At 36.5% G+C, this 23,626-nt stretch overlaps 1 protein-coding gene across 1 annotated transcript; it reads left to right on the top strand.

Moving 5' to 3' along the window:
• Positions 1–858: 858 nt before the first annotated feature.
• Positions 859–23,552, top strand: LOC134753947 (glucose dehydrogenase [FAD, quinone]-like). The gene is made up of 6 exons (XM_063689974.1): positions 859–1,779; positions 8,096–8,312; positions 16,158–16,359; positions 18,889–19,100; positions 22,645–22,794; positions 23,287–23,552. The coding sequence occupies exons 1-6, from the start codon at positions 902–904 to the stop codon at positions 23,494–23,496; spliced, it is 1,869 nt and encodes a 622-aa protein (XP_063546044.1). The 5' UTR covers positions 859–901; the 3' UTR covers positions 23,497–23,552.
• The last annotated feature ends 74 nt before the right edge of the window (positions 23,553–23,626 follow it).

Below are 23,626 nucleotides of genomic sequence, written 5' to 3'. Positions count from 1 at the left end.
TATATTTATATTGCAACACGCCTTTCTTACCATAGCAATAAGGATGTGTTGCGATAGACGAGTATTTGGCCGTTTTGGATATCTACCTATACTATACTCGATACTAACTGTATTTTAGCGTTTTGTTGCGTGGACTTCAGTTGAAAATATATTATGTAGGTATTTAATGGAATGTCGCGTGGGTCGCATTAACGTAAAACAAGCCTTTCTTATTATAGGAATAAGGAAGTGTTGCGATAGAAGAGTATTTGGCCGTTTTGGATATCTACCTATACTATACTCGATGCTAACTGTATTTTAACGTTGTTTTGCGTGGACTTTAGTTGAACATATATTATGTATTTATGGTGGGTCACGTGAGTCGCATCAACGTAATTTAATAAACCAAATGATATCATGTCCAATATCTAACGTTGACAGTTATCATCCAGTAGAAAAAATAACTAAGTTACTGTAACAAAAAATCGAGACAATAGCAAAATAAAGCAGGAGGTACCTTCGCGTTACTCATGATCTTATTTATACCATTTACCTACCTATACTATACCTATACCTAGTTACCTAGGTATTGATTTATTCCTAGTTGATTTTATATCATTTTAGACATAGGTTTTTGACATAGATTGCTGGAAGGCATACAAAGGCAAAAGGATAGGAATAAGAATGAAGATCAGAATACGGAGGATTTAGAACAGTCATAGGGATAATGTATACCTATAGGTATATTACCTGATATGCTTATTAATTACAATTGAGATTTATTGATTGAAATTTGAAATTATTGACATCATAATGATACCTACGGGTCTTTGAATGCCTGCGTGAAATTTTCAATTCTCAATGATTATTTTGTTTCAGGACTAGATAAAGAAATGAGATTTAAAAAAGCTCCATACCCAAAATGCGACGAATACTATTTATCTATTCTATTGTCATAATAAATGCAACGGATATATCTAAAGTGTTTGATTTCTGGACCGATATTTTTAGGCCATTACCCCGTAATCCGACAGAGGGGTTCCCGCCAGATTATACCCCTCATGACCAGGAAGAGTTCGATTTCATAATTGTTGGAGCCGGCTCGGCGGGGTGCGTCCTAGCAAACAGATTGACCGAAGTAAAAACATGGAAAGTTTTGTTACTAGAAGCCGGAGGCAACGAAAATTTTTTCTCAGACATCCCGATATTTGCATCGTTCCTATCTTTGACTCCGATGAATTGGGGCTACACCTCTGAGCCTCAAAGAAAAGCTTGCAAAGATCTGCGAGGAAAAGTTTGTTTCTTACCCCGAGGAAAAGTGCTCGGTGGCAGCAGCGTATTAAACTTTCTAATCTATCAACGAGGACATCCGGATGACTACAATGACTGGGCGCGAATGGGCAACACTGGCTGGAGCTATTACGAACTGCTGCCTTATTTTAAAAAGTCGGAAAATATTAGAATTCCCGAGCTAATGAATTCTTCGTATCACGGCATGGGAGGATATATGGATATTGACTATGCCCCGTACCGGTCTCCCCTTGAGAGTATTTTTAGAAGAGCTGGAGAAGAACTCGGTTATGAATGGAACGATCCAAATGGAGACAATGTTATAGGGTTCTCTAAGCCCCAAGCCACGATGAGGAAAGGTCGAAGATGCAGCACTTCCAAAGCCTTTCTGGAACCTGTCCGCTTTCGACCAAACTTAAAGGTGTCAAAATATTCCACAGTAACAAAACTGCTCGTCGATCCTAAAACTAAGATCACTTATGGTGTAGAGTTCTTAAAACGTAACATCAGGTAAGTAATTCACTTTTATTGTCCGTACTGGCTAGGTACTTAAAGTTAGTAATCAAAGATAGAATGTACGAGATGTACCTACTTAATTTAATTATTAGGCCAATCAAAACAGATCCAAAAAAAAAAGCGTTTTGAGGAATTAATTCCCAGCAAGTTACTAAGGCTACTATATAAAATTGAAAATCTATTAAATCAAAGCTGCAGTACTGGCCAATAATATATCACCTTTATGTTTTTACGGTATAACTTTTTTTTTATTTGTGAGTGACTTCCTCCTCACTGCTTTTGGTAGTCTAGTAGTATTCCTTTGTAAGGGCGATGAGAAAAAATGGTCTCATTTTTTCATTGAGGTTTTTTTTAAATGTATTGTTAACTTAATTTTTTTACTAGAGGTTTTTTAGTAATATGCTGAGTATCCTATTGTAATTCACAGTATTTCATTGCAATATTCATTATATATTTGTATAAAATGACTAGTAAAATATGCAATCTACAAACTAACCTACGAGTATATTGTTTACTCTATACAAACTCATACAAAAACACTCAAAGGTGATATATTATTGGCCGGTACTGTAGTTAGTCATTTTAGTAGCTTGGAAGCAAGAAATAAAAAATAGTATTGTAAAATTAATCAAGTTTATTTTCTATACAATTCAAACACAAAATATTTCTGTATTGTAGTCATTCTTCTACCAACGACAACGCATAAAAGTTCGGCTATTGATCTTGAGTGTGCAAAATAGTTCGCCTACCACTTAGTTGTATCGCCTTTACTCTTGAGCACAGCACAGCCTTGATCCTCAATGGCATCGTCGCTACCAACTCTTCACTCTTCTGGGATTATAGATTATAGACTCCCAGATATTGACGATTTTCTCTTTTAAATCACTTTTTGAACTGCGATTTGCTTATAATAATGCCTGTATCAACTAAAACATTACGTCTTAGGGACATAATAGCGTCAAATATAATTTTTAAGAAAAAAAAACCGACTTCAATGGGGGATGCCGCTGAAAGTTCACTTATTGTTGATGGTGCACTCTTAGATTCCAGATAATGAAATGAAAAAGACAGCATATTTTGCCTAATTATGTAGAAAAGGAGGTAAAACAACCCACTTTTCTAGTAGCATTTCGTTTTTGTAAGGGTCGCAGTTCTAACCTAACCTAACCTACTTTTCTGATAGCATTTCTTTTCTGTAAGGGTCACAGCTCTAACCTAACCTAACCTACTTTTCTGATAGCAGTTCTGTTCTGTGAGAATCGCAGTTCAAAACCCACCCACCAACCTAACCCACTTTTCTAGTAGCATTTCCGGGTCCGAGTCTGGGTCCGGGTCCGAGTTAAGGTCCATGTTCAGACCCGGGTCCGGGTCCGAGTCCGGGTCCAAGTTTAGGTCTGGGTCCATAAGGAAGAAAACAAATCGCCAAATGTGAAATATGTGTCATTGAAGAGTTCCATTCTGATCATCATCAGCAGTTCCACTTCATCAAATGTCACTTTTTTAAATGTAAATGCTGGATTTGTTGATGAAAATACAAAAATTACTATATGTATGCTTTTCACATTTGAGGAGTTCCATCGGTTCCTCGTGGGTCTCATCATCAGAACTCGAGCTTGACAAAAATATGTCTTAAAAACTTAAGTTGCTTAACAAACATAAAGAAGAGGACAAATCGCCAAACGTAAACTATGCGTCATTAAAGAGTTCCATTCTGATCATCATCAGCAGTTCCACTTCATCAAATGTCACTTTTTAAAATGGAAATGCTGGATTTGTTGATAAAAATACAAAAATCACTATATGTATGCCTTTCACATTTGAGGAGTTCCCTCGATTCCTCATGGATCCCATCATCAGAACTCGAGCTTGACAAAAATGTTTCTTGAAAACCTAACTTGCTTAACAAACATAACAAAGAGGACAAATCGCCAAACGTGAACTATGCGTCACTGAAGAGTTCCGTTCTGATCATCATCAGCAGTTCCACTTCATAAAATGTCACTTTTTTAAATGTAAGTGCTTGATTTGTTGATGACAATACTAAAATCACTATATGTATGCCTTTAACATTTGAGGAGTTCCCTCGATTCCTCATGAATCCCATCATCAGAACTGCTTTTTGACAAAAACGGGACCAATCTGTATGTATATACTTACAATCAAAAAAAGAATTTTCAAAATCGGTCCAGAAATGACGGAGTTATGGAGTAACAAACATTAAAAAAAAAAAAAAAAACCGAATTGAGAACCTCCTCCTTAGAAATCTTGAAGTCGGTTAAAAAGCATAGTCATACTTGTTATGAACAAAATGCTGCACTTCATGATAAAAGCAAGCCGCTCTGCACAGTGATAGTAGGGACCAAACTGAGCGATTTGACCCGCAGCAGCGGCAGTTTCACCCCTTAGGAACAGAGATGGCGCCACTTCTTTAAAAAATATTTAAAAAAAATCTACAAGCTAAACCAATGAACCGATTTAAATGTTTAATATCTCAAATGAAAGCGCATTATATACATTACTTTTAAAAAAATACTCAGAAAATATATACTCAATACTTTTGATAAAAACGGGAATTTTAAGTTTGTTTTTTTACTCGAGTGATAATTTTTACTTGATTTCTCAAAAAAATTGTATGGAATATGAATAGTTTAATGCATTTGTATATTACTGAATAAATAACAAGTATTATAAAAAAAACCCGACACCGATATCTCTCATACTTCTCGAAATATGAAAGTTTGAATGTGAGTGTAAATTTCTTCAAGATATATTCCAAATAATTCTACAAGCTAAACTATTCGACCGATTTTAATGTTTAATATCTCAAATAAAAACTCATTATATATACTACTTATAAAAAAATATTCAAAAAACATATACTGAATACTTTTGGCAAAAAACGGCATCTTAAGTTTTTTTTCTTACTCGATTGATAGTTTTTACTTGATTTCATAAAAAAAAAATATGGAACATGAATAGTTTAATAAATATATATATAGTACTGAGTATATAAAAGTATTACAAAAAAACCCGACACCGATACCTTTCATTCTTCGCGAAATATTTAAGTTCAATTATGCACGTTCTTACAAATAAATTCTTTAAAAGAAATCTTCAACCGCAGTAAGTGCACTGATTTTAATATGAAATGTGTCATATGAAAAGAAATCACCCAATTTATTTTAATAAATAAAAAAATTTATAAATAAAAACTGAATAAAGTTTTTTCCTGGTGCTGAATTACAAAAAAATATAACAAATCTAAAATTAGGAATTATTTTTATTTAAAGTGACTACATTTGTAAACAAAAAACTTAAATGTCCTCTTCGGGTTCACCGGTAGATGTAGAACTGAAAAAAAAAGTCGTTTTGAGAAGTACTCGTACCATTTCAATACTACAAAATCACCGATCATACATGAACTGGTTGCTGTAGATTAAATATAGTATATTAATTTTTGTGCCTGTAGATTTACTGTTGAATTATTTTTGTGCCTAGTTGATTACCATTAAACCTATAATTTTGTGCCAGACCTATAATCAGTGGTCAGCATGCAAAATAACTCTGGATTGAAAATTACATTAACTTACTTTTGATTTGTACAGCCACCTTTGCATGATTTACACTGGGCTGTGCATGGTAAGCTGACGCGACGACACTCACAACGCATAGTTTCGCAGCCAGATTTGCAGCCACAATGGTCCAAGAGGCTTAATTGCGACCAAATCGCTGTAACTGCCGACCATTCCGGAGTCCAACTCTCTTTTTCCTCAGTCCATCCCCAAGAAGATGGACATGGTATGGAAACTTCTGGTTTCATAGCGTTTTCCCATATATGGCCCGCTTGGTAAGCCGCTCGAAGTGCATGTTTATAGAGAGCAGCTGATGTAGGTGGCAGGCTTGTCACAAGCTTGTTTTTTGAAGCAAACAAATATTTGTGAACTTCATTTACGTTTATGTGTTCCGTTTGGCCAAACAATAACACAAATCTAGGGTAACTTTATACTATAATTAAAATATGTAGTTACACACCTGACAACTAACAAAATCAAAAACTTAAAAGTTGACATACTCCTATTTTCCCGTCTTTTTATAGTGGCCAGAGAAAGGCAGCTTGATCTGAACGAATTCTTCCAGTACGAAAACCAAATTTGTCCACCTTCGTTGTCAGTCAATGGAGGGCGTCGTTCAGGGAACAAATCTGATTTGGCCGAGAAATTAGAACTTGCCAACCCTGCCACCTACATCAGCTGCTCTCTATAAACATGCACTTCGAGCAGCTTACCAAGAGGGGATCTCATATATGGGGAAACGCTCTGAAACCAGAAGTTTCCATACCATGTACATCTTTTCGGGGATGGACTGAGGAAAAAGAGAGTTGGACTCCGGAATGGTCGGCAGTTACAGCGATTTGGTCTCAATTAAGCCTCTTGGACCATTGTGGCTGCAAATCTGGCTGCGAAACTATGCATTGTGGGTGTCGTCGCGTCAGCTGGCCATGCACAGCCCAGTGTAAATCATGCAAATGTGGCTGTACAAATCAAAAGTAAGTTAATGTAATTTTCAATCCAGGGTTATTTTGCATGCTGACCACTAATTACTGTTTGGTCTGGCACAAAATTATAGGTTTAATGGTTATCAACTAGGCACAAAAATAATTCAACAGTAATCTACAGCAACCAGTTCATGTATGATCAGTGATTTTGTAGTATTGGAATGGTATGAGTACTTCCAAACGACTATTCTTTTTCAGTTTTACATCTACCGGTGAACCATATAATTTGACATCACCTAATAATAATTAGTTGCCCGTTTATTTTTGTATTTAATACACTGACAATTATCTGATTCAATTCGGCTTATATGTATAAAAACTACTAAATTGACCTACTTTTATATTATACACATAGATTTAAGATTAGATCCTAAGTATGCATGTAATATTGGTATGCCCCCACGGGGTCCATGTGGAACTACCAAGAATTTGTAATACCTATAAAACCATGGTTGCAATAAATAAATATGAAATATGAACCCGAAGAGGACATTTAAGTTTTTTGTTTACAAATGTAGTCACTTTAAATAAAAATAATTCCTAATTTTAGATTTGTTATATTTTTTTTGTAATTCACCACCAGGAAAAAACTTTATTCAGTTTTTATTTATAATTTTTTTATTTATTAAAATAAATTGGGTGATTTCTTTTCATATGACACATTTCATATTAAAATCAGTGCACTTACTGCGGTTGAAGATTTCTTTTAAAGGATTTATTTGTAAGAACGTGCATAATTGAACTTAAATATTTCGTGAAGAATCAAAGGTATCGGTGTCGGGTTTTTTTGTAATACTTTTATATACTCAGTACTATATATATATTTATTAAACTATTCATGTTCCATAATATATTTTTTAAGAAATCAAGTAAAAACTATCAATCGAGTAAGAAAAAAAACTTAAGATGCCGTTTTTTGCCAAAAGGGTTCAGTATATGTTTTATGAGTATTTTTTTATAAGTAATGTATATAATGAGCTTTTATTTGAGATATTAAACATTGAAATCGGTCAAATAGTTAAGCTTGTAGAATTTTTTGAAATATATTTTAAAGAAATTTACACACATTCAAACTTTTATATTTCGTGAAGTATGAGAGGTATCGGTGTCGGTTTTTTTTTATAATACTTGTTATGTATTCAGTAATATATACATGCATTAAGCTATTCATGTTTCATACATTTTTTTTGAGAAACCAAGTAAAGACTATCAATCGAGTAAAAAAAAAAACTTAAGATGCCGTTTTTTGTCGAAAGTAATCAGTATATATTTTCTGAGTATTTTTTTAAAAGTAATGTATATAATGAGCTTTCATTTGAGATATTACACATTTAAATCGGTTCATTGGTTTAGCTTGTAAAAATTTTTGAAATATTTTTTAAAGAAGTGGCGCCATCTCTGTTCCTAAGGGGTGAAACTTGCGCTGCTGCGGGTCAAATCACTCAGTTTTGTCCCTACTAGCACTGTGCAAAGCGGCTTGCTTTTATCATGAAGCGCAGCATCCGGGCAAAAAATGGCCATAACAAGTATGACTAGCAAGCATAACGCAATAAAAGTACCTAAGTAAAGTAATAGATAATTATTTCGGCACATCTTGCGCAAGGTCCCGCTACCCTTTTAGTATAACCCAAGGAGCATCTTCATATCATTCTTAAGATATAAATGGAAATGGTCTCGTAACCACTTACTTTTATTACGTTCGGGTGTATCGTGAAATAAGGCCTTCGTTTCTAACACTATCAATTTACTTTGTAGGTATCGAGTGAGAGCTCGGCGCGAAGTAATATTGGCCGCCGGCACTATCGGCTCCGCGCAGCTTCTTATGGTGACGGGCATCGGACCACAGCAGCATCTTTTAGAAACGGGCATCACGCCCATAGTGGACCTCCCAGTGGGACACAATCTCCAGGACCACGTCACATTCTCGGGAAATGCATTCATTGTGAATGATTCTCGACTTTGTGTTAACGATGTAAGACATATTTTTTTGTAGTATGTATTTTAAGTTTTAACCCTTAAATGCATGATTTTTTGTATAACTTTTTAATAAATTGAAATAGATGTGTCATGTTGTATAGATTGAGGGAATAATATTTTGGATAGCTGCATATTGAGCCACGGACCATCAAATATACGATGCATATATACATCATTATGCATTTAAGGGTTAACAATTTTAGGGAGAGCCACGGAGAAGCGATTACGAGGGCTGCCCTGAAAATGACGGGTATTGAAAAGAATATGCATTCAAATTAAATAAAAGTATTCTCCTTTATATTTAACTAGCCCCGCCCCGGCTTTGCACGGGTAGTTCAACTAATTTACATAAAACCTTTACATATTATACATATAAACCTTCCTCTTGAATCACTATCTATTAAAAAAACCGCATCAAAATCCGTTGCGTAGTTTTGAAGATCTAAGCATACATACGGACAGACGGATGGACAGAAAGCGGAAAGCGACTTTCTTTTATACTATGTGGATTTAATGCACTTTTCATTCCATTCCTTTAAACCAGTTTTTAAAGCAGTTATTGAATTCTGAAGTGGGGGGTCGATTTGTAAGCATCGACTGATTCTTCCGGCGTCTGAAAACGATGACCACGCAACTTATTCTTGATTTTCGGGAATGTAAAAAAATCGCTGGGAATTAGGTAAGTCGGAGCTGTATGGAGGGGCCACCTATTGATTCTTCGACAAATTTTTAGCAGATTATCGATTCGCAGATAACGTTTCGCCGAACATCGTTTCGCAGAGTGATTTATTTGTAGATGTAACTTTTGGTCGACCAACGTTACGTAGACTCTTGGTTCACATACCGTTCAGTTCGCTTCTTTGTAAATTAGCAGAACTATTATTGGAAGAATTTCATTTGGCAGAGTAATGTTTTCGTTTAAGTAACGTTCAATCGAATAACGTTTCACATTTTTACTTCATTTAAAAACCGTTTCTACCAACCAACAAGAAGAAAAACCTCAGAATCGGCATCAAATTATATACTTTGCCAATCTTGTGGATAAAGTGCATCTTTATAATCAATACTCATTTTGAACAATAAAGATAATCTTTACGAGCTGATGTGTTGAAAAGAAAAACAAATCAAATCATGTCAAATCTGTAGGTACAGACTAGATTAATCATTAGAAACAGATTGCTGGCTTATACAGATGATAATTTATATAAATTATTAAAATTATTATATTTACTTGTTTTTGGGGTTCCGTACCTCAAAAGGAAAAAAGGGAACCCTTATAGGATCACTCGTGCGTCTGTCTGTCTGTCTGTCTGTCCGTCTGTCACAGCCTATTTTCTCCAGAACTACTGGACCAATTAAGTTGAAATTTGGTATACATATGTAAGTTTGTGACCCAAAGATGGACATGTAACGTGAACAAATAAAATTTAAACATGGGGACCACTTTTGGGGGGTAAATGAGAAAATTAAAAAATAAAGCTTTTCAAACTATATCGTGTTACATATCAAATCAAAGAGCTCATTGTGAGAAACTCAAATATATTTTTTTATAATTTTAGGATAAACAGTTTAGAATTTATTTAAGAAAATATACAAAAAATTACCATTCCCCCCTCCCCCCTTTAACTCCGAAACTACTAGGTCTAAAATTTTGAAAAAAATACACAAAATAGTTCTTTACCTATAGATCACAGGAAAATCTATTAGAAATGTGTAGTCAAGCGTGAGTCGGACTTAATTACTTAGTTTTTGATCCGACCCCCTACGGGTTTTTTAAAGACATTTCACTTACATTTCACAAAAAATACATTGTTTAAATTGTGTAATGTACGGAACCCTTGGAACGCGAGTCCGACTCGCACTTGGCCGGTTTTTTAAATGTATCCTCTTGTTAGTTGACTACCTAAGAATAACAATATTAACAATACATCCTGCTGCCGTTGTAAGTTTGTGTCACAAAAAACTAGTATAGAATACCGTGATTGCTTCTAATTCAGGTTTTAAGCGATTTTTTAACCTTAATATGAACAAAAGCATAGGTATTGTACCTATGCAATATAAGTTTTAATTTATGGTAATTTTGTGTTAGTGAAAAAAGTAGATAATTAAATGTATCGAAACCACGTTTATCAGACTCAAACTAAAAGTTGTTGTGTAGGTTAGTTATGTCCTAGTCTAGCCATAAATAAGAGAGAAGTTCTGCTAATCAATATTCATGCCAAATGATCACTAACTATCTATTCTATTTTATTCTATTGTGTTTCGACTAATGGTTTCTCGGGTAATTGTGAAAGTTGCTAAATGATTATTCTACGAAAAGTAAATATGCGTATCATTGCTCTGCTTACTGACTACTCTTGCAAACGACCAACCATTATGCGTAATGAGATTCTGCCAATCGTTACTCTGCCAAAGAACCCGTCTACGAATCGTCGGCGAAACGAAAATCAGAGTATTTTTTCTCGGAAAATCAATGGGGGACTTTTTTGCCGTCTAGATAGTCTTTTGTTCTCTGAGCTGTGTGAGGGCTGGCATTGTCGAGGTGTAGGATGATGCGGCGATTAGGGTTATTTTTTAGCAGATCACCATAGACAATCGGTAAACAAATACTAGTATACCAATCAGCGTTGACCGTTCTTCGGCCCTCAAAGAGGAATAGTCGCCACGTGACAAGTGACCCGATTTGGAGACAAACTGGCAACGTTTGTCTCAAACGTTGCCACCATATTTTTGACCGTACTGGTGAACACACAACTTTTGTCGCCTTGATCGATTAGTAGGTATATATCGATTGCCATACACGAGATTGGTTTTTCGTTTCAAGCTCATATGTGTATAGTCACCTGACACAATACTAAAACGGCATTTGAGCTTCCTCCGTTAAATCTATTTAAAGTTGTGCGGAACCAATCGACACGTGCCGTTTGCTGGTCGTCAGAGAACACGGGAATAGTTATTTGTTAAACACGGGTGCAAAGTTGTATTTTACCCGCGAGTGTGGAATTGAAACACGAGCAAGCGAATGGATTCTATAGTTGAACCACGAGCGAAGCGAGTAGTTCTAAAATAGAATCCTGAGCGTAGGGAGTGTTTCAACACACGAGAAGTAAAATACATTTGCACCCGTGTGTAACACAACACTTTTCCCCTCACTATAGCGAGGAAAGTGCAACATCCAAAGGCGTTAGATCATGTTCATTACTGTAATCACTCATTTTTTTACGATAATACGATATTATAACAGAAAACTCTGGAATGTATTTTTACGTGTCGAAGTCGGTGAGAGTTTTTTTTTACAATGTTGACATTTCTGACGATGCGTTTTGAAATTGCATCGACCCAACTTGTGCGTTCAGAATTACATTCAACATCATTAAAATAAAACGAATGTTTCTTATGGAGTTTAAGGTTTATGACTTAAAATCATTAAATGAAGCTAAATTTAGTATTTTTTATTAAATTCTCAAACCATTTATTTAATGATAATTAATATCGAACGAACCATTATTATGAGCGTTTTACGTTTTGTTATCTGTCAAAAGCTACTTAAACACGCTCTATCCAAGGTCAAATTACTTTCCCCACTAGTGGATAAAATGCGTTTTTCCCCGCTTGTTTTAAAGGATAAAAGACGGCTTTCCGAGCTAGTGAAGGGAAAAATAACTTCCTCTACGCCCAAGTTTTGCTGTAGGTAAAATAATTTGTATCCGACTCAGTCCAATGTCTCCAAAATTTCCCGATATGTCACATGCCGATCTTTCTTTATCAGTTGACGCACAACATCAATTCCGGTCCTCAGAGAACAAGTGAGGAATCCACCGGGAAAATAACTTCCTCTACGCCCAAGTTATGCTGTAGGAAAATAATTTGTATCTGACTCATTCCAATACCTAAAGTCTCCTAAATTTCCCAATGTCACATGCCGATCTTTCTTTATCAGTTGACGCACAACATCAATCATTAGTGACGGCCAATTTTGGTCGCCCTTCACGCAAGTCATCCGTGAGAGAAACACGGCCACGTTTAATTTCGAATACCACCTGTAGGTATATTGTCGTCTTTGAAGATTGTCGTCTTTGAAGGTCTTCACTACTATAAAAGCAGCAGTCAATCGGTCTCCTCTTCACATGGTTGTTGTGTTAATAATCCACTTTTAAACTCGTAATAAATCATAGCTCTAAAAGTTTCACGGGACAGTTCCATTTTCAGCAGCGACTCATCGACTGTTTAATTGGAACTAAGTATGCAGCTAGACTTCTAGTATATAGTAAAATGAGCCCCAATCCAGTGGATTCTGACGCGCACATTTACAGTGTAATATAGACCTTCATGCATTCCAGTTTCCTGTAAGGTTTACGATGATGAGTCCTTTCATCTGTAGGAGACCCGAATCGCGCATCAGTTTTTGCGGCAATTTTATATTAAATATTTGAACTTAAAGTTCACTATTTAAATAGCACATCTTTGACAAGCCACAGATGAAAGGATATTTAATAGGCGCGGCGTTCACAGAGCTAATTACTTATCTAAATTAATGGTCTTGCCGTAGAACCTTACATTACAACTTTCCTAATTCCTACACAATATTTACACTGAAAAAATACTGGAGTGGATGCGTCCCAGTAAGGTTTACGATGACGAGTTATATTTAATAGGCACGGCGTTCAAATAGTTAATTATCTAATTAATGGTCTTGTCTTAGATCCTAACATTACAACTTTCCTACACAATATTTACACTGAAAAATACTGGAGTGAATTACTTTCTGTGAATAACGGTCGATTGTAAGCATGGATATATATTTTTTATATCAATGGGTGTACGCGTCCGGATCTTTTCATTACGCTACAGCCGTAGTACTATTTGCCCAACATTATTAAGACGATAGTCGCTGATGTGTCCTTGAGCGTCTCAGCGTCTCTGTACCCGCACCCCGCTCACTGCGATCGTACGTGAATTTACCACAACGAGGTTCAAAGAATAAGCTACAGCCCAGAGGCGCGCGGTTGGCGCTATACTCGTATTTGTGTATCTTTTGCAGATATTTTGTCGTTTGAGTATGAGTAGATCATGCGTTTAGTGGAGGTCGTAAATTATAATAAAAATATATTCCCTTATGCATTATACTTTGCAAGCCTCAATTAGTACATTTGTGTTTTATCTGTTTCTTACAAATAAATACCTGAGCCAATTCGATTGATTAAAATTTATAGCTAGAGCTTGGTATGTAAAATTGAGGCGTACAGTGTGTTTATTTTATAGTCACTTTTTTATCCGTAATAAATAAATATAAATAATGCCATTAATAGTTAACTTATAAAATTAAGTACCTACTACCTAGTCTACCTACATATAAAATTTTGGGAACTAGTGTTAAACTAGTATTATTTTTCGAAGTTCGAAGTTTTCTCAAACGTTACGTGGGAATATCATTCGTGGGAAATTTATACTACAAGCGCGCCACAACCAAATCAGCGCTCTGCAGTTTGTTATTTTTTGGCCACAATAACTCCGATCCGATATAATGGTTAACGGCTATGTATGATGAACCCCCGTGGACGTCAGCTGCCGCTCCGTTGGTGGGTTGAGGAATGGCAGTCAGCGAAAAAAGCAAAAAAAATTGTCATCGCCTCCCGCATGATACTTTGTCAGATGATAGTTTAGATGCTAATGTGAATAAAAAAATCGTCAGCCGGTTGTATCTCGGTGGAAGGTCAGCTGGTCACATGAACATGTAAAAAAAATCTTTTCAGTCATCGCATCCCATTTCATTATACTTTGTCAGATGGTAGTTTAGAATTTAGATGATATTGTTAATAAAACAAATCGTCGGCCGGTGCTATCGCGGTGCAAAGACCGTCAGCTCTTAAAACATTATTGTTAGTTTAAAAATAATTTTAATTGATTTAGCCGTTAAGTAGAAATAACCAAAGTTAGCCGCAAAATGGCCCGTTGTATTATTTTTATTACGGTAAAACTATTGTTGAACAATAAATAAAGAATCATAGCTATATTTTTTTTTCATAATTTTTTGTTAACCCATTTAGAAGACATACGCTCTAGACCGTAACAGTAAGTAAGTATATAGTTTCTGAATTAAAGAGGTATTATTTACCATTATAATCATTTACCACCTCCACGAAATGCAAGGTCTATTCGTATCTGAACAAGAAAACATTTGTAAAATACGAACTAACTATTACATTATAGCATAGGTACTCGTATATTATCGTTGCGGTGGTAAGTAGTACGTTTGATTTTTTCCTTTCGCCTTAATTTATAGTTTCGCCAAAAAAATACGACAGGCCGTTTTGGTCTTTTTACTAAACGGCTTAATCAATTGTAAGGGTCATGATTTATAAATAGTTTATATTTGGGTTATGCCTACTTTCATTTATGATTAGCTTATAAAAGAATATCAATTGACTCTTACTTGACACTGTTCGTTTTCATCATCAACCACCACCAATCAATTGGAGATTACCCAATCTCCCAACACAATAAAAAAAATTAAACTTAAAAATGAATAAATAAATATCTATATACAACGTAAATTGATAACCTATATTAATCAATTAATTATTGTTTTGTTAGGAATCGAACTTTATTCAAAACGTAAATATGTCCGCATGTTAGAAAACTTTTATTTTTATATTTCAAATGAAGCTTTCTCAAACATAAGTAGAAATATTGTCATTATTTTCGTTATAATCGGCTGCGAAACACCGTGTTAGGCGCGCTCAAGCGCGTCAGAATCAAATCAGCTTTCTGCAGTTATTTAGTCTTTGGCCACAATAACTCCAATTTTATTGCACTTGGGCTCAGCACAAGCATACAGAGTACAAGGAAGGCACGGAGCGATGAGCGACACAGCCTCCTCGTCTCAAAGCTAGCACACGACTGCCGGTCACGCTTTTTTCGAGCTGCATACGCACGAAATGTTGAATAATATTCGATTTCTTTAAAAAAATATTATTTTAACATTATGAAACGTTGCATTTGTAGTGCCTGTTAAAACATTTATTTTAGGTTAAAAATAACTTTAATTGAATAAACCGTTTAGGAGATATAAGCAAAGTTAGTCGCAAAACGACCTGTCGTAATGTTCCTTTTATGGAGAAACTATAAGTCATAGGGAAGAAGTCAAACGTTAGGAATGTTGTACATAAAATGGAGATTAATATATATTTTTTTCATAATTGTTTGTTGAACCGTTAAGCAGATATATACTCTATAAAGTAAGAGTTTACGGCCAACAATAGCGACTAGCGCCATGTACCTATCTACTTTTAAACTGATGTTTAACGATAGTACATTACTACAGAGGCCGTGAAGTAAGGGGTTGCCCGCCGAATAGAATAGACCGGCAACCTCTTTTCACGCCGAGGTATAGTGCTTTTGCTTTTCTCAAACATGCAATGAAATAACGAATATGATGATGGTGATGATTGTTTCATGTCCTAATGTGATAGGTTATTCAGTGCGTGGGGTATTAAATGCCCTTGAACGGAAACACCGTGAAAAAGACAAGGGACTCGAAAAATAAAACTTTAAAGTAAAAACCTTAATTCAAAATATGGTTCATGAAAACCTTCAAGGACGCAGGACGGCCCGGGTTCGAATTCAAATCCTGGTGCATTTATTTATGTAGTATTTATCACAAATATTTGTTTGTTTTTGGGCTATGGATATGTATATATATTTATACATAAACATAGAAAGCATAATATAAACTATATTTTATATATATCGTCGTCCAGTACCCACAGCACAAACCTTTGAGCTTACTGTGGGACTAGGTAGATCTGTAAAATTGTTCTATTTTTTTTTGTACCCCTAGCTCACAGCAGCGTCGCCACTCTCAGCAATGGCGTATCTAGCGGGTACGGGGCCTTTAACGCTCCCAGGCGGAGCGGCGGGGCTGGCATTCACCCGGACCAGATTTTCGGAGGACCACGCCGAGACCCGCCCCGACATCGAACTAGTCATGGGTGCAGGCTCGCTTGCCGGAGACATGTTGGGGGTCTTACGAGGATTGCTAGGTATGAATTTCTTTTTATGGCGTTATTCAGAAATGCTTGTCAAGTTTAACAAGCCCTTCGTTTGTTGTTTTCTGTCATTTTGACATTTGTGAGAAAGGGACAAAATTTAACAAAGGTTTGCTAAGTTTTATGAATAAGGGGGCTTTATGACTTTCAAAAAGGTTTTACTAAGATTGTTACATTTATTATTATACGTACTCTCATATACTGTATTTATAACGTATGCGGAGTGAAATCTGGACAAAATTCAATGTCGTATTAAATAAAAACAACATGGTTACTTTTCATAATTTTTCATGTATTTTAATAATTTTTTTAACAACGTTAAATGCAAGATAAAGTTTACTCAAATCCGAGATTTTTAACGGAAGTTGTGGTACTTTAAAGTCATCGGTGTCGAAAACACACATGTTGGCATTTTTTTAGTTAAAATTTTATCTTCCTTAGAAAAACTTTTTTAGTAAACTTCGTATGCTCGACATATTTCACATTCTCGTCCGTTGGACCATGTGTTCTCAAAATAATAGTTACCTTGCCATAAATTTCCATTTTAAGTGACATATGATTAGTCCCCCAAAAATCCCATTACGCAAAAACAGCTGTTTTTTACACATTTTGGTCGGTATGACGTACCCACATTTTCAGTTATTTATTTTTATTTTCGGATACGGTGACCTTAACTTTTCCTGGATGTTTGCCGATGCCCATATCGGCCCATTAGGATTAGGATTAGGCTTAGGTACTAACCCTTTTGAAACTGTTTTTTACTAACAAAATGTATGTGTCACGGTTACATGAAATAAATGATTTCAAATTCAAATTCATATCTTCAAGATATTTTTAAACAGTTTTACTGCCACATTTGAATACTCTCATGACCTCTCTGTAAGATTTTGTGACTCAGCGGGCCGTCATTTTCTTCAATCGATCTTTCCCAAGAAACTGACTAATGCTGGAAGGTTTACCTGAACCAGACTTTATAGCCGATTTTTTTTTCCAAAGAACAAGGTTATAAAAATATTATAAACATACGTTACCTCTAACTCGCTTCCACAAAATGTTCCACTATCTTCGCTTTCAGCCATAGGGAAATAGTACTGGAGAAATTACATACAGTTTCGCGATGGTGTTCTTCAAGATTGACCACAATTTCAAGAGAAAGAATCCAATGCCCATCAAACTTACCGGATTAATTGACAGATATATAGATTTTAAACTGCCAGTTGGATATAATTTCAGTTTAATTTTTTGTTTACTTTTTACATGTTCAAAACTTTGTCAAAATTTCACTCCGCATACGTTATATTATTAAATCATGTCATAAACATAATATTCTGGTAAAAAAAATCGGGAGATGGACAAAACAAGTTTTACTGAATGATGGACGATCAACGGACAATCCATCGGCTAGTCAGCCGAAAGAGGCGAACGCGAAATAGGTACGTGTGTAGCAATCAGTGGGTGAGATCAGATGCCTGACGACAGATGACTGAATTAAGGAGATCATCAGTGCCCCATTTAAAAAAAAGCATGCTGTAGATGGTAGTACCTAACAGTAACTGCCGGCCTAGCCAAGGTGACAATCGCTATCGTTTCGCCATCGAATCGCTTTGTGTCTCTCTATCACTCTTCCATATTAGTGTGACAGTGACATTTACGTTTCGTTCGCAACGTAGCGTTAAGGGGCCCACTGACTATCAGTCCGCCGGACGATATCGGCCCGTCAGGTGTTCGGAACTGTAAAATTTTTGTTCTAACTGTCAGGCCAATATCTTCCGGCGGACTGATAGTCAGTGGGCCCCTTTAGCGATTGGCATGTTGTCTACGGGGCCTGTACCTTTATCAAACATATAACTTTTACAACGAAGACAATATGCTTGCTACTAATCAAAAACTTACAATTTTATTTAGAATAATATACAAAATATTGTCTTCGGTTACCGTTCGTGGTCAAAGGGTGACTGAGGAAAAGCTACAATATGCAAAATTTTAAGGCTGGTTGTCCACACATATTCGGTTCATCAAGTAAAGATAATAATATCAAAAGTCCCCGGCCGTAGCCCTAGAGCCGGGGGGGAGAGGGGGGTTTGAAGGTTCCATTTTTCGGTATTTCACATATCGTGGAAACTGCGTTTTAGCGACAGGACCACTCACACAAAACTAAAGCTGATTAATTTTGCTACAAGTTTAATTTAAGTAGTCAAATTTTTCGACATCTTGAATAGTTTTCGAACCTATCTTATCTTGAATAATTTCGAATTGTCAAATTGTCCACTGTTATTTGTTTGTATCATTAAGAATGACGTGTTTATCTAATTGTAAACTCCAAAATGTATTTGCACGCTGTTGCATACTGCTGGAAAAGGTGAAACTATTGTATTTACACTAAGACATGTACCTACACTACCCTTTTCTGCAAACTATATTCTTTTCTATCCTCTATTGAAAGTCAAAAATTGTGTTCCAAGCATCTCCCTGTATACCTTCTTGTTGCTTGGCCTATATACTTAGCAAAGGTTTTTTAAACAGGAGTTACCGACGAGTGGTTCTGGAAGACTTACGGGAGCATGCCCGTAAAGACGAGATTGCGCTCGTTCGCCATGAACCCCGTCCTGATCCGGCCACGCAGCGTGGGCCGCCTGACGCTGCGCAGCGCCCGCTTCGCGGACCCGCCGCGCATCCATCCTAACTATTTCCATCATCCCGACGACATGAATGCGCTGCGCGAAGGCGTGCGCTTGGTGAGCTTTTTACTCATTGGTATTAAATTCGCGAGTTGATTTTAGGTAGGCACCTTTTCCTACGCTTTGCCTCATTATGTCATATTGGATTATATTATAGATCAGGAATCAATAGAGTATTAACGCATATTTTTAAATATAAATATTCTACAGTAGGTAATATAAACATATTAATCATGAAAAATTTTAATACCATAAGAAATAAGACGTTTTATGTTTGATTTCTGTACGCTGTACACTACAGTAGCCCAAGCACATGATTGGCGCGACAGTATCTCGCCGCGAGATAGACTACCCGTCTTTTACTAACTGTATGAATTAAAGAGGGACGGGTAGTCTATGTCGCGGCGAGATACTCTCGCGCCAATCATGCAGGGTCCAGCGAAAAATAAATAAATATGTATTATCAAATTATATTTACATACCTGTTTACGTCGTAATTTCAATTTTCTAGTTTTTTTGCACAATTGTGAACTAACTCGAGCTAACATTACCTACATGCGAGCTATGATACTTATTATATCTTTGAGTTGGTATCTCTGTATTGTAATTTTTAATAATTCACGGACACATAACAACAACTTTCTGGGACACTTAAATTCCACTACACATACTTTCCCATACACTTAATATAATATGTTATAAATATAAAATTACTAAGAACAAAATGTTAAGATTTTCAAGTTGAACTGAAAAAAAACAACTGCTCGCTCATTGGCTGCTGCCCCTATATCTATCAAAGAGAATTATAACCACTACGTTTATCTATGGGCTGATACGAATAATGACCAAAGAGCAAGGCCTCATGCGCACGAGCGCTTTTTCAACGCGCGTTGAAAAAGCGTTTGAATGACACAAATGAAAACATGTGTATTGGGGTTCCGTACCCAAAGAGTAAAAACGGGACCAAACGGGACCCTATTACTAAGACTCCGCTGTCCGTCGGTCTGTCTGTCACCAGGCTGTATCTCATGAACAGATGATGTATATATTTCTGTTGCCGCTATAACAACAAATACTAAAAAGTACGGAACCCTCGGTGCGCGAGTCCGACTCGCACTTGTCCGGTTTTTTGTTTTTTATTTACACGATGGCGGTGGCGCTTTTAATCAAACGTTGTTGGATTTTCAACTTTAAGGCGGTTCCCTGAGCCAGAAGGCGAAAAATCTCCTTATATGATACTGTTTTTCTAACAGGCGATGATATTCGTAGACGTGGAAAAAATATATGTAGTTCTTGACTATATTATCTTTAATATCATAGCTTCCGATACACGAATTATGACACTTCGCTCGATACAATTAATTCCCAAAGTAACCTCTAACTCTGACTTTTAATCAAATCAATCAAAACAAAAAAAGAAGAAAAAAAAAACCTTAACTTAAATAGTAATTTCATAGCTTTCTAATTTCGATATTGTAGGGTAACGTTTTAAAATAAATAAAAATCGATAAAATTCGATCAAAATTGACACTTGGCGCGCATGATCTTTCCCGTTCTTTCTTGCGAAATGTGACAGAGACAGCGGCAAACCGATGGAACGGCCTTAAGGCCCCATTCGCACGAGAGCTTAAAAAGCGTTGCGTGTGCGACGCACCCATAAGTACGAGTAAGAGCGAGATTGTGTAGTGCAAAGAATATAATACTCACGTGTAGTGCCTGATTTTCAAAATTGATTAATTTAACCGACTTCAATTTCATAGAAGGAGGAGGTTCTGTATTCGGTTGTGGGTTTTTTTTTTTTTAATGTATGTTCACCGATTACCCTGAGACCCGTGATCCGATTTGAGTAATTTTTTTTTGTTCGAAAGGAGCTACTTCCAAGTCGGTCCCATATTAATCTGGTTCTGATCTGATGATGGGATCCCTGAGGAATTGAGGGAACTCTTCAATTTTTAAAGGCACATGTATGGTGATTTGGGTGTTTTCATAAGCAACTTGAGCATTTTCTCTCGAAAACGACCACTTTGATGAAGTGGACCTGATGATGATGATTGTTTTGATGATAGTGATGATGATTTTTTTAATGTAGGATGTTCAGCGATTACTCCGAGACCCGTGGTCCGACTTGAACAATTATTTTTTTGTTTGAAAGGAACTACCTCCAAGTTGGGCCCACTTAAATCTTGTGCTGTTCTGATGATAGGATCCATGAGGAATTGAGGGAACTCCTCAATTTTTTAAGGCACATGTCCATACATAGATTTGGGTGTTTTCTTAAGCAACTCGAGCATTTTCTTTCGAAAACCACCAATTTGATGAAGTGGAGTTGATGATGATGGTTGTTTTGATGATAATGATTTCAGCGATTACTCCGGCACCCATGATCCGATTTGAATAATTCTTTTTCTGTTTGAAAGAAGAATTCCTTACTTGTTGTTTTTATTATTTTTTCGCAACTGTATTAAAAAACGTCGTTCGATACACGTGCGGAAATGTCATTCTATGACATACTTTCCGCACTAGCATCGAAATGTACTATTCCACGTCTCCCTTTCCTTAGTTCCATAAATTACCAGTTTTTGTATTAGCCTAAGATACGTTATAAGATACGTTACACGGAAAGAACATGTCTTGTTACTTAAGTAACATTTTGAGTAAACGCGGTTTTAAAATTTGGAACCATGTAATAATTAATGGTAATTCCGTGACCAGGTCTTTTTTAACTAAAAAAAAGTTGTTACATATATTATACAGTGGAAGCAAAAGATATAACTAATAGTTCATTAAGAGCTCTACATTTTTAGTGAAAATCTCATTTTCCGGTAAAAGTGACTAGACATGTTCTTTCCGCGTGTACCCTTCATATATGGTCGACCTTCATCAATACGTCTGACGGATGAAACAGGATGCCTCTTGGGTCCTACAAGTCCTACAAGCCCCGCCCACCGCTTGTAGTCCGCCGCGCAGGATTGTCTGTGGTATGACGTCCTGCGTAGCAGGACTGTCATGTAGCGAATTGGACCGTGAATGTTAATGCAGGACTGCAGTCCGCCATTTTCTTTGCAATGAAAAACACGGGCTTAGCAGGTGCAGGTTTTTTTGAAATATATAAAGGATTTCGTTGTGTATGTGATCAAAAATCACCAAAATAGCTAATTTTTTTTAGAAATAGCACATAACGGTATTGCAAGAGCACCGACACGAGGGCCTACCGCGAAGACAGAACCAAGCATATAGTTACTATATTTTATTGTATAATAACAAATAATAATATGTGTCCTATTTAAACAGACAATATTGTTAATACCTGCTATACTTCTACTTTGGAGATGTGGGCTAGTGTGCTCATCAAGCCATTAGCTCTTATAGGGCATCAGAATCGTGTAAAAGGTATAGGTTTATGTTTATAACCATATTTTGATTACGGGGGAGTATGTTGTATATTACTGGCTAATCTAAATTTTGAATTTATACTTCTTCTACACAATATGTATTCCATTGATGTCTGTTGTCACTTCAATAAACTAAGTCAACAAACAACATTCGTGGATGGATGGATGGATCCATTTAGGTGGATGGTAACAAAATTCTTGTTTTACAGATACAGAACATAATAAACACAAAAGCCTTCCAGCGGTACGGTACGAGATTACACGACACGCCGTTCCCGGGCTGCGAGAATTTTATTTTCGACTCCGACGACTACTGGGAATGCGCTATCATGCAGACCTCCATTACTTTAGACCACCAGGTACCCTTTTTTCATTCACAATATTCACATGAAATTAATATGTACATACGATCATATTATCATATATAATAAGATAATAAGTCGTGGTGCAAAGCCGCGAGTGTGGAGTCTAGTTCGCTAATCAGAGAAATCGACTCCACACTCGCGTTCGCAGCCTCGCGCCGCGTAGTCTGGAGCGAGCCAATGGTTCGTGTAATGCAGAAATTTAATCTTCAATTTGCCTGTCAACTTTAAAAAATGCGCGACCAATATCGAAAGTGTGCCAAGCAAATGTCAAAAGAAGAAGGTAGGCATTCCTTCCAAAAACCCTCAAAAAATAAATAAATAAATAAAAAAAGGTCACCGATAATCGCATGCGATTCGCTATACATTGCGGCATTTGATCGATAGATAGAATGCTTTGCTCCTACTTAGCCGGCAAGTATATAAAATCGCATGCCATTTGTTGCAAGGTCTGTAGAAGCCTTTAATAACTCTTACGAATTTTTGCAGGTCGGGACCTGCAAGATGGCTCCGAGTGGTGACCCTACAGGAGTGGTGTCCCCGCGGCTCCGCGTGCGCGGCGTGTCAGGACTGCGCGTCGCCGACGCGTCCATCATGCCGCGCATCCCCGCGGCGCACACGCACGCGCCCGTCGTAATGATCGCCGAGAAGGCGGCTGACATGATCAAAGAAGATTGGGCATATGTGCCTATATATTAACGATGCCAAATATTAGTCACTAGTTAGATTTAAAAAATATATATATAAGTAAATTTGTTATTGTTTCAATTAAACACATCATGTGGACTGTATACCTGTCTCACGATCAATGAATATAATACTCACTAGT

Source organism: Cydia strobilella, chromosome Z (assembly GCF_947568885.1).
Source record: "Cydia strobilella chromosome Z, ilCydStro3.1, whole genome shotgun sequence".
Lineage (NCBI taxonomy): Eukaryota > Metazoa > Arthropoda > Insecta > Lepidoptera > Tortricidae > Cydia > Cydia strobilella.
This window is presented reverse-complemented; position numbering and strand designations above follow the sequence as displayed.

Coding starts and splice junctions, on each gene's coding strand:
- LOC134753947 (XM_063689974.1), top strand. CDS start 902: ATGCGACGAATACTATTTATCTATTCTATTGTCATAATAAATGCAACG. Junction 16,360..18,888: donor GGTCTTACGAGGATTGCTAG/GTATGAATTTCT, acceptor TTTTTTAAACAG/GAGTTACCGACGAGTGGTTC. Junction 19,101..22,644: donor TGCGCGAAGGCGTGCGCTTG/GTGAGCTTTTTA, acceptor CTTGTTTTACAG/ATACAGAACATAATAAACAC.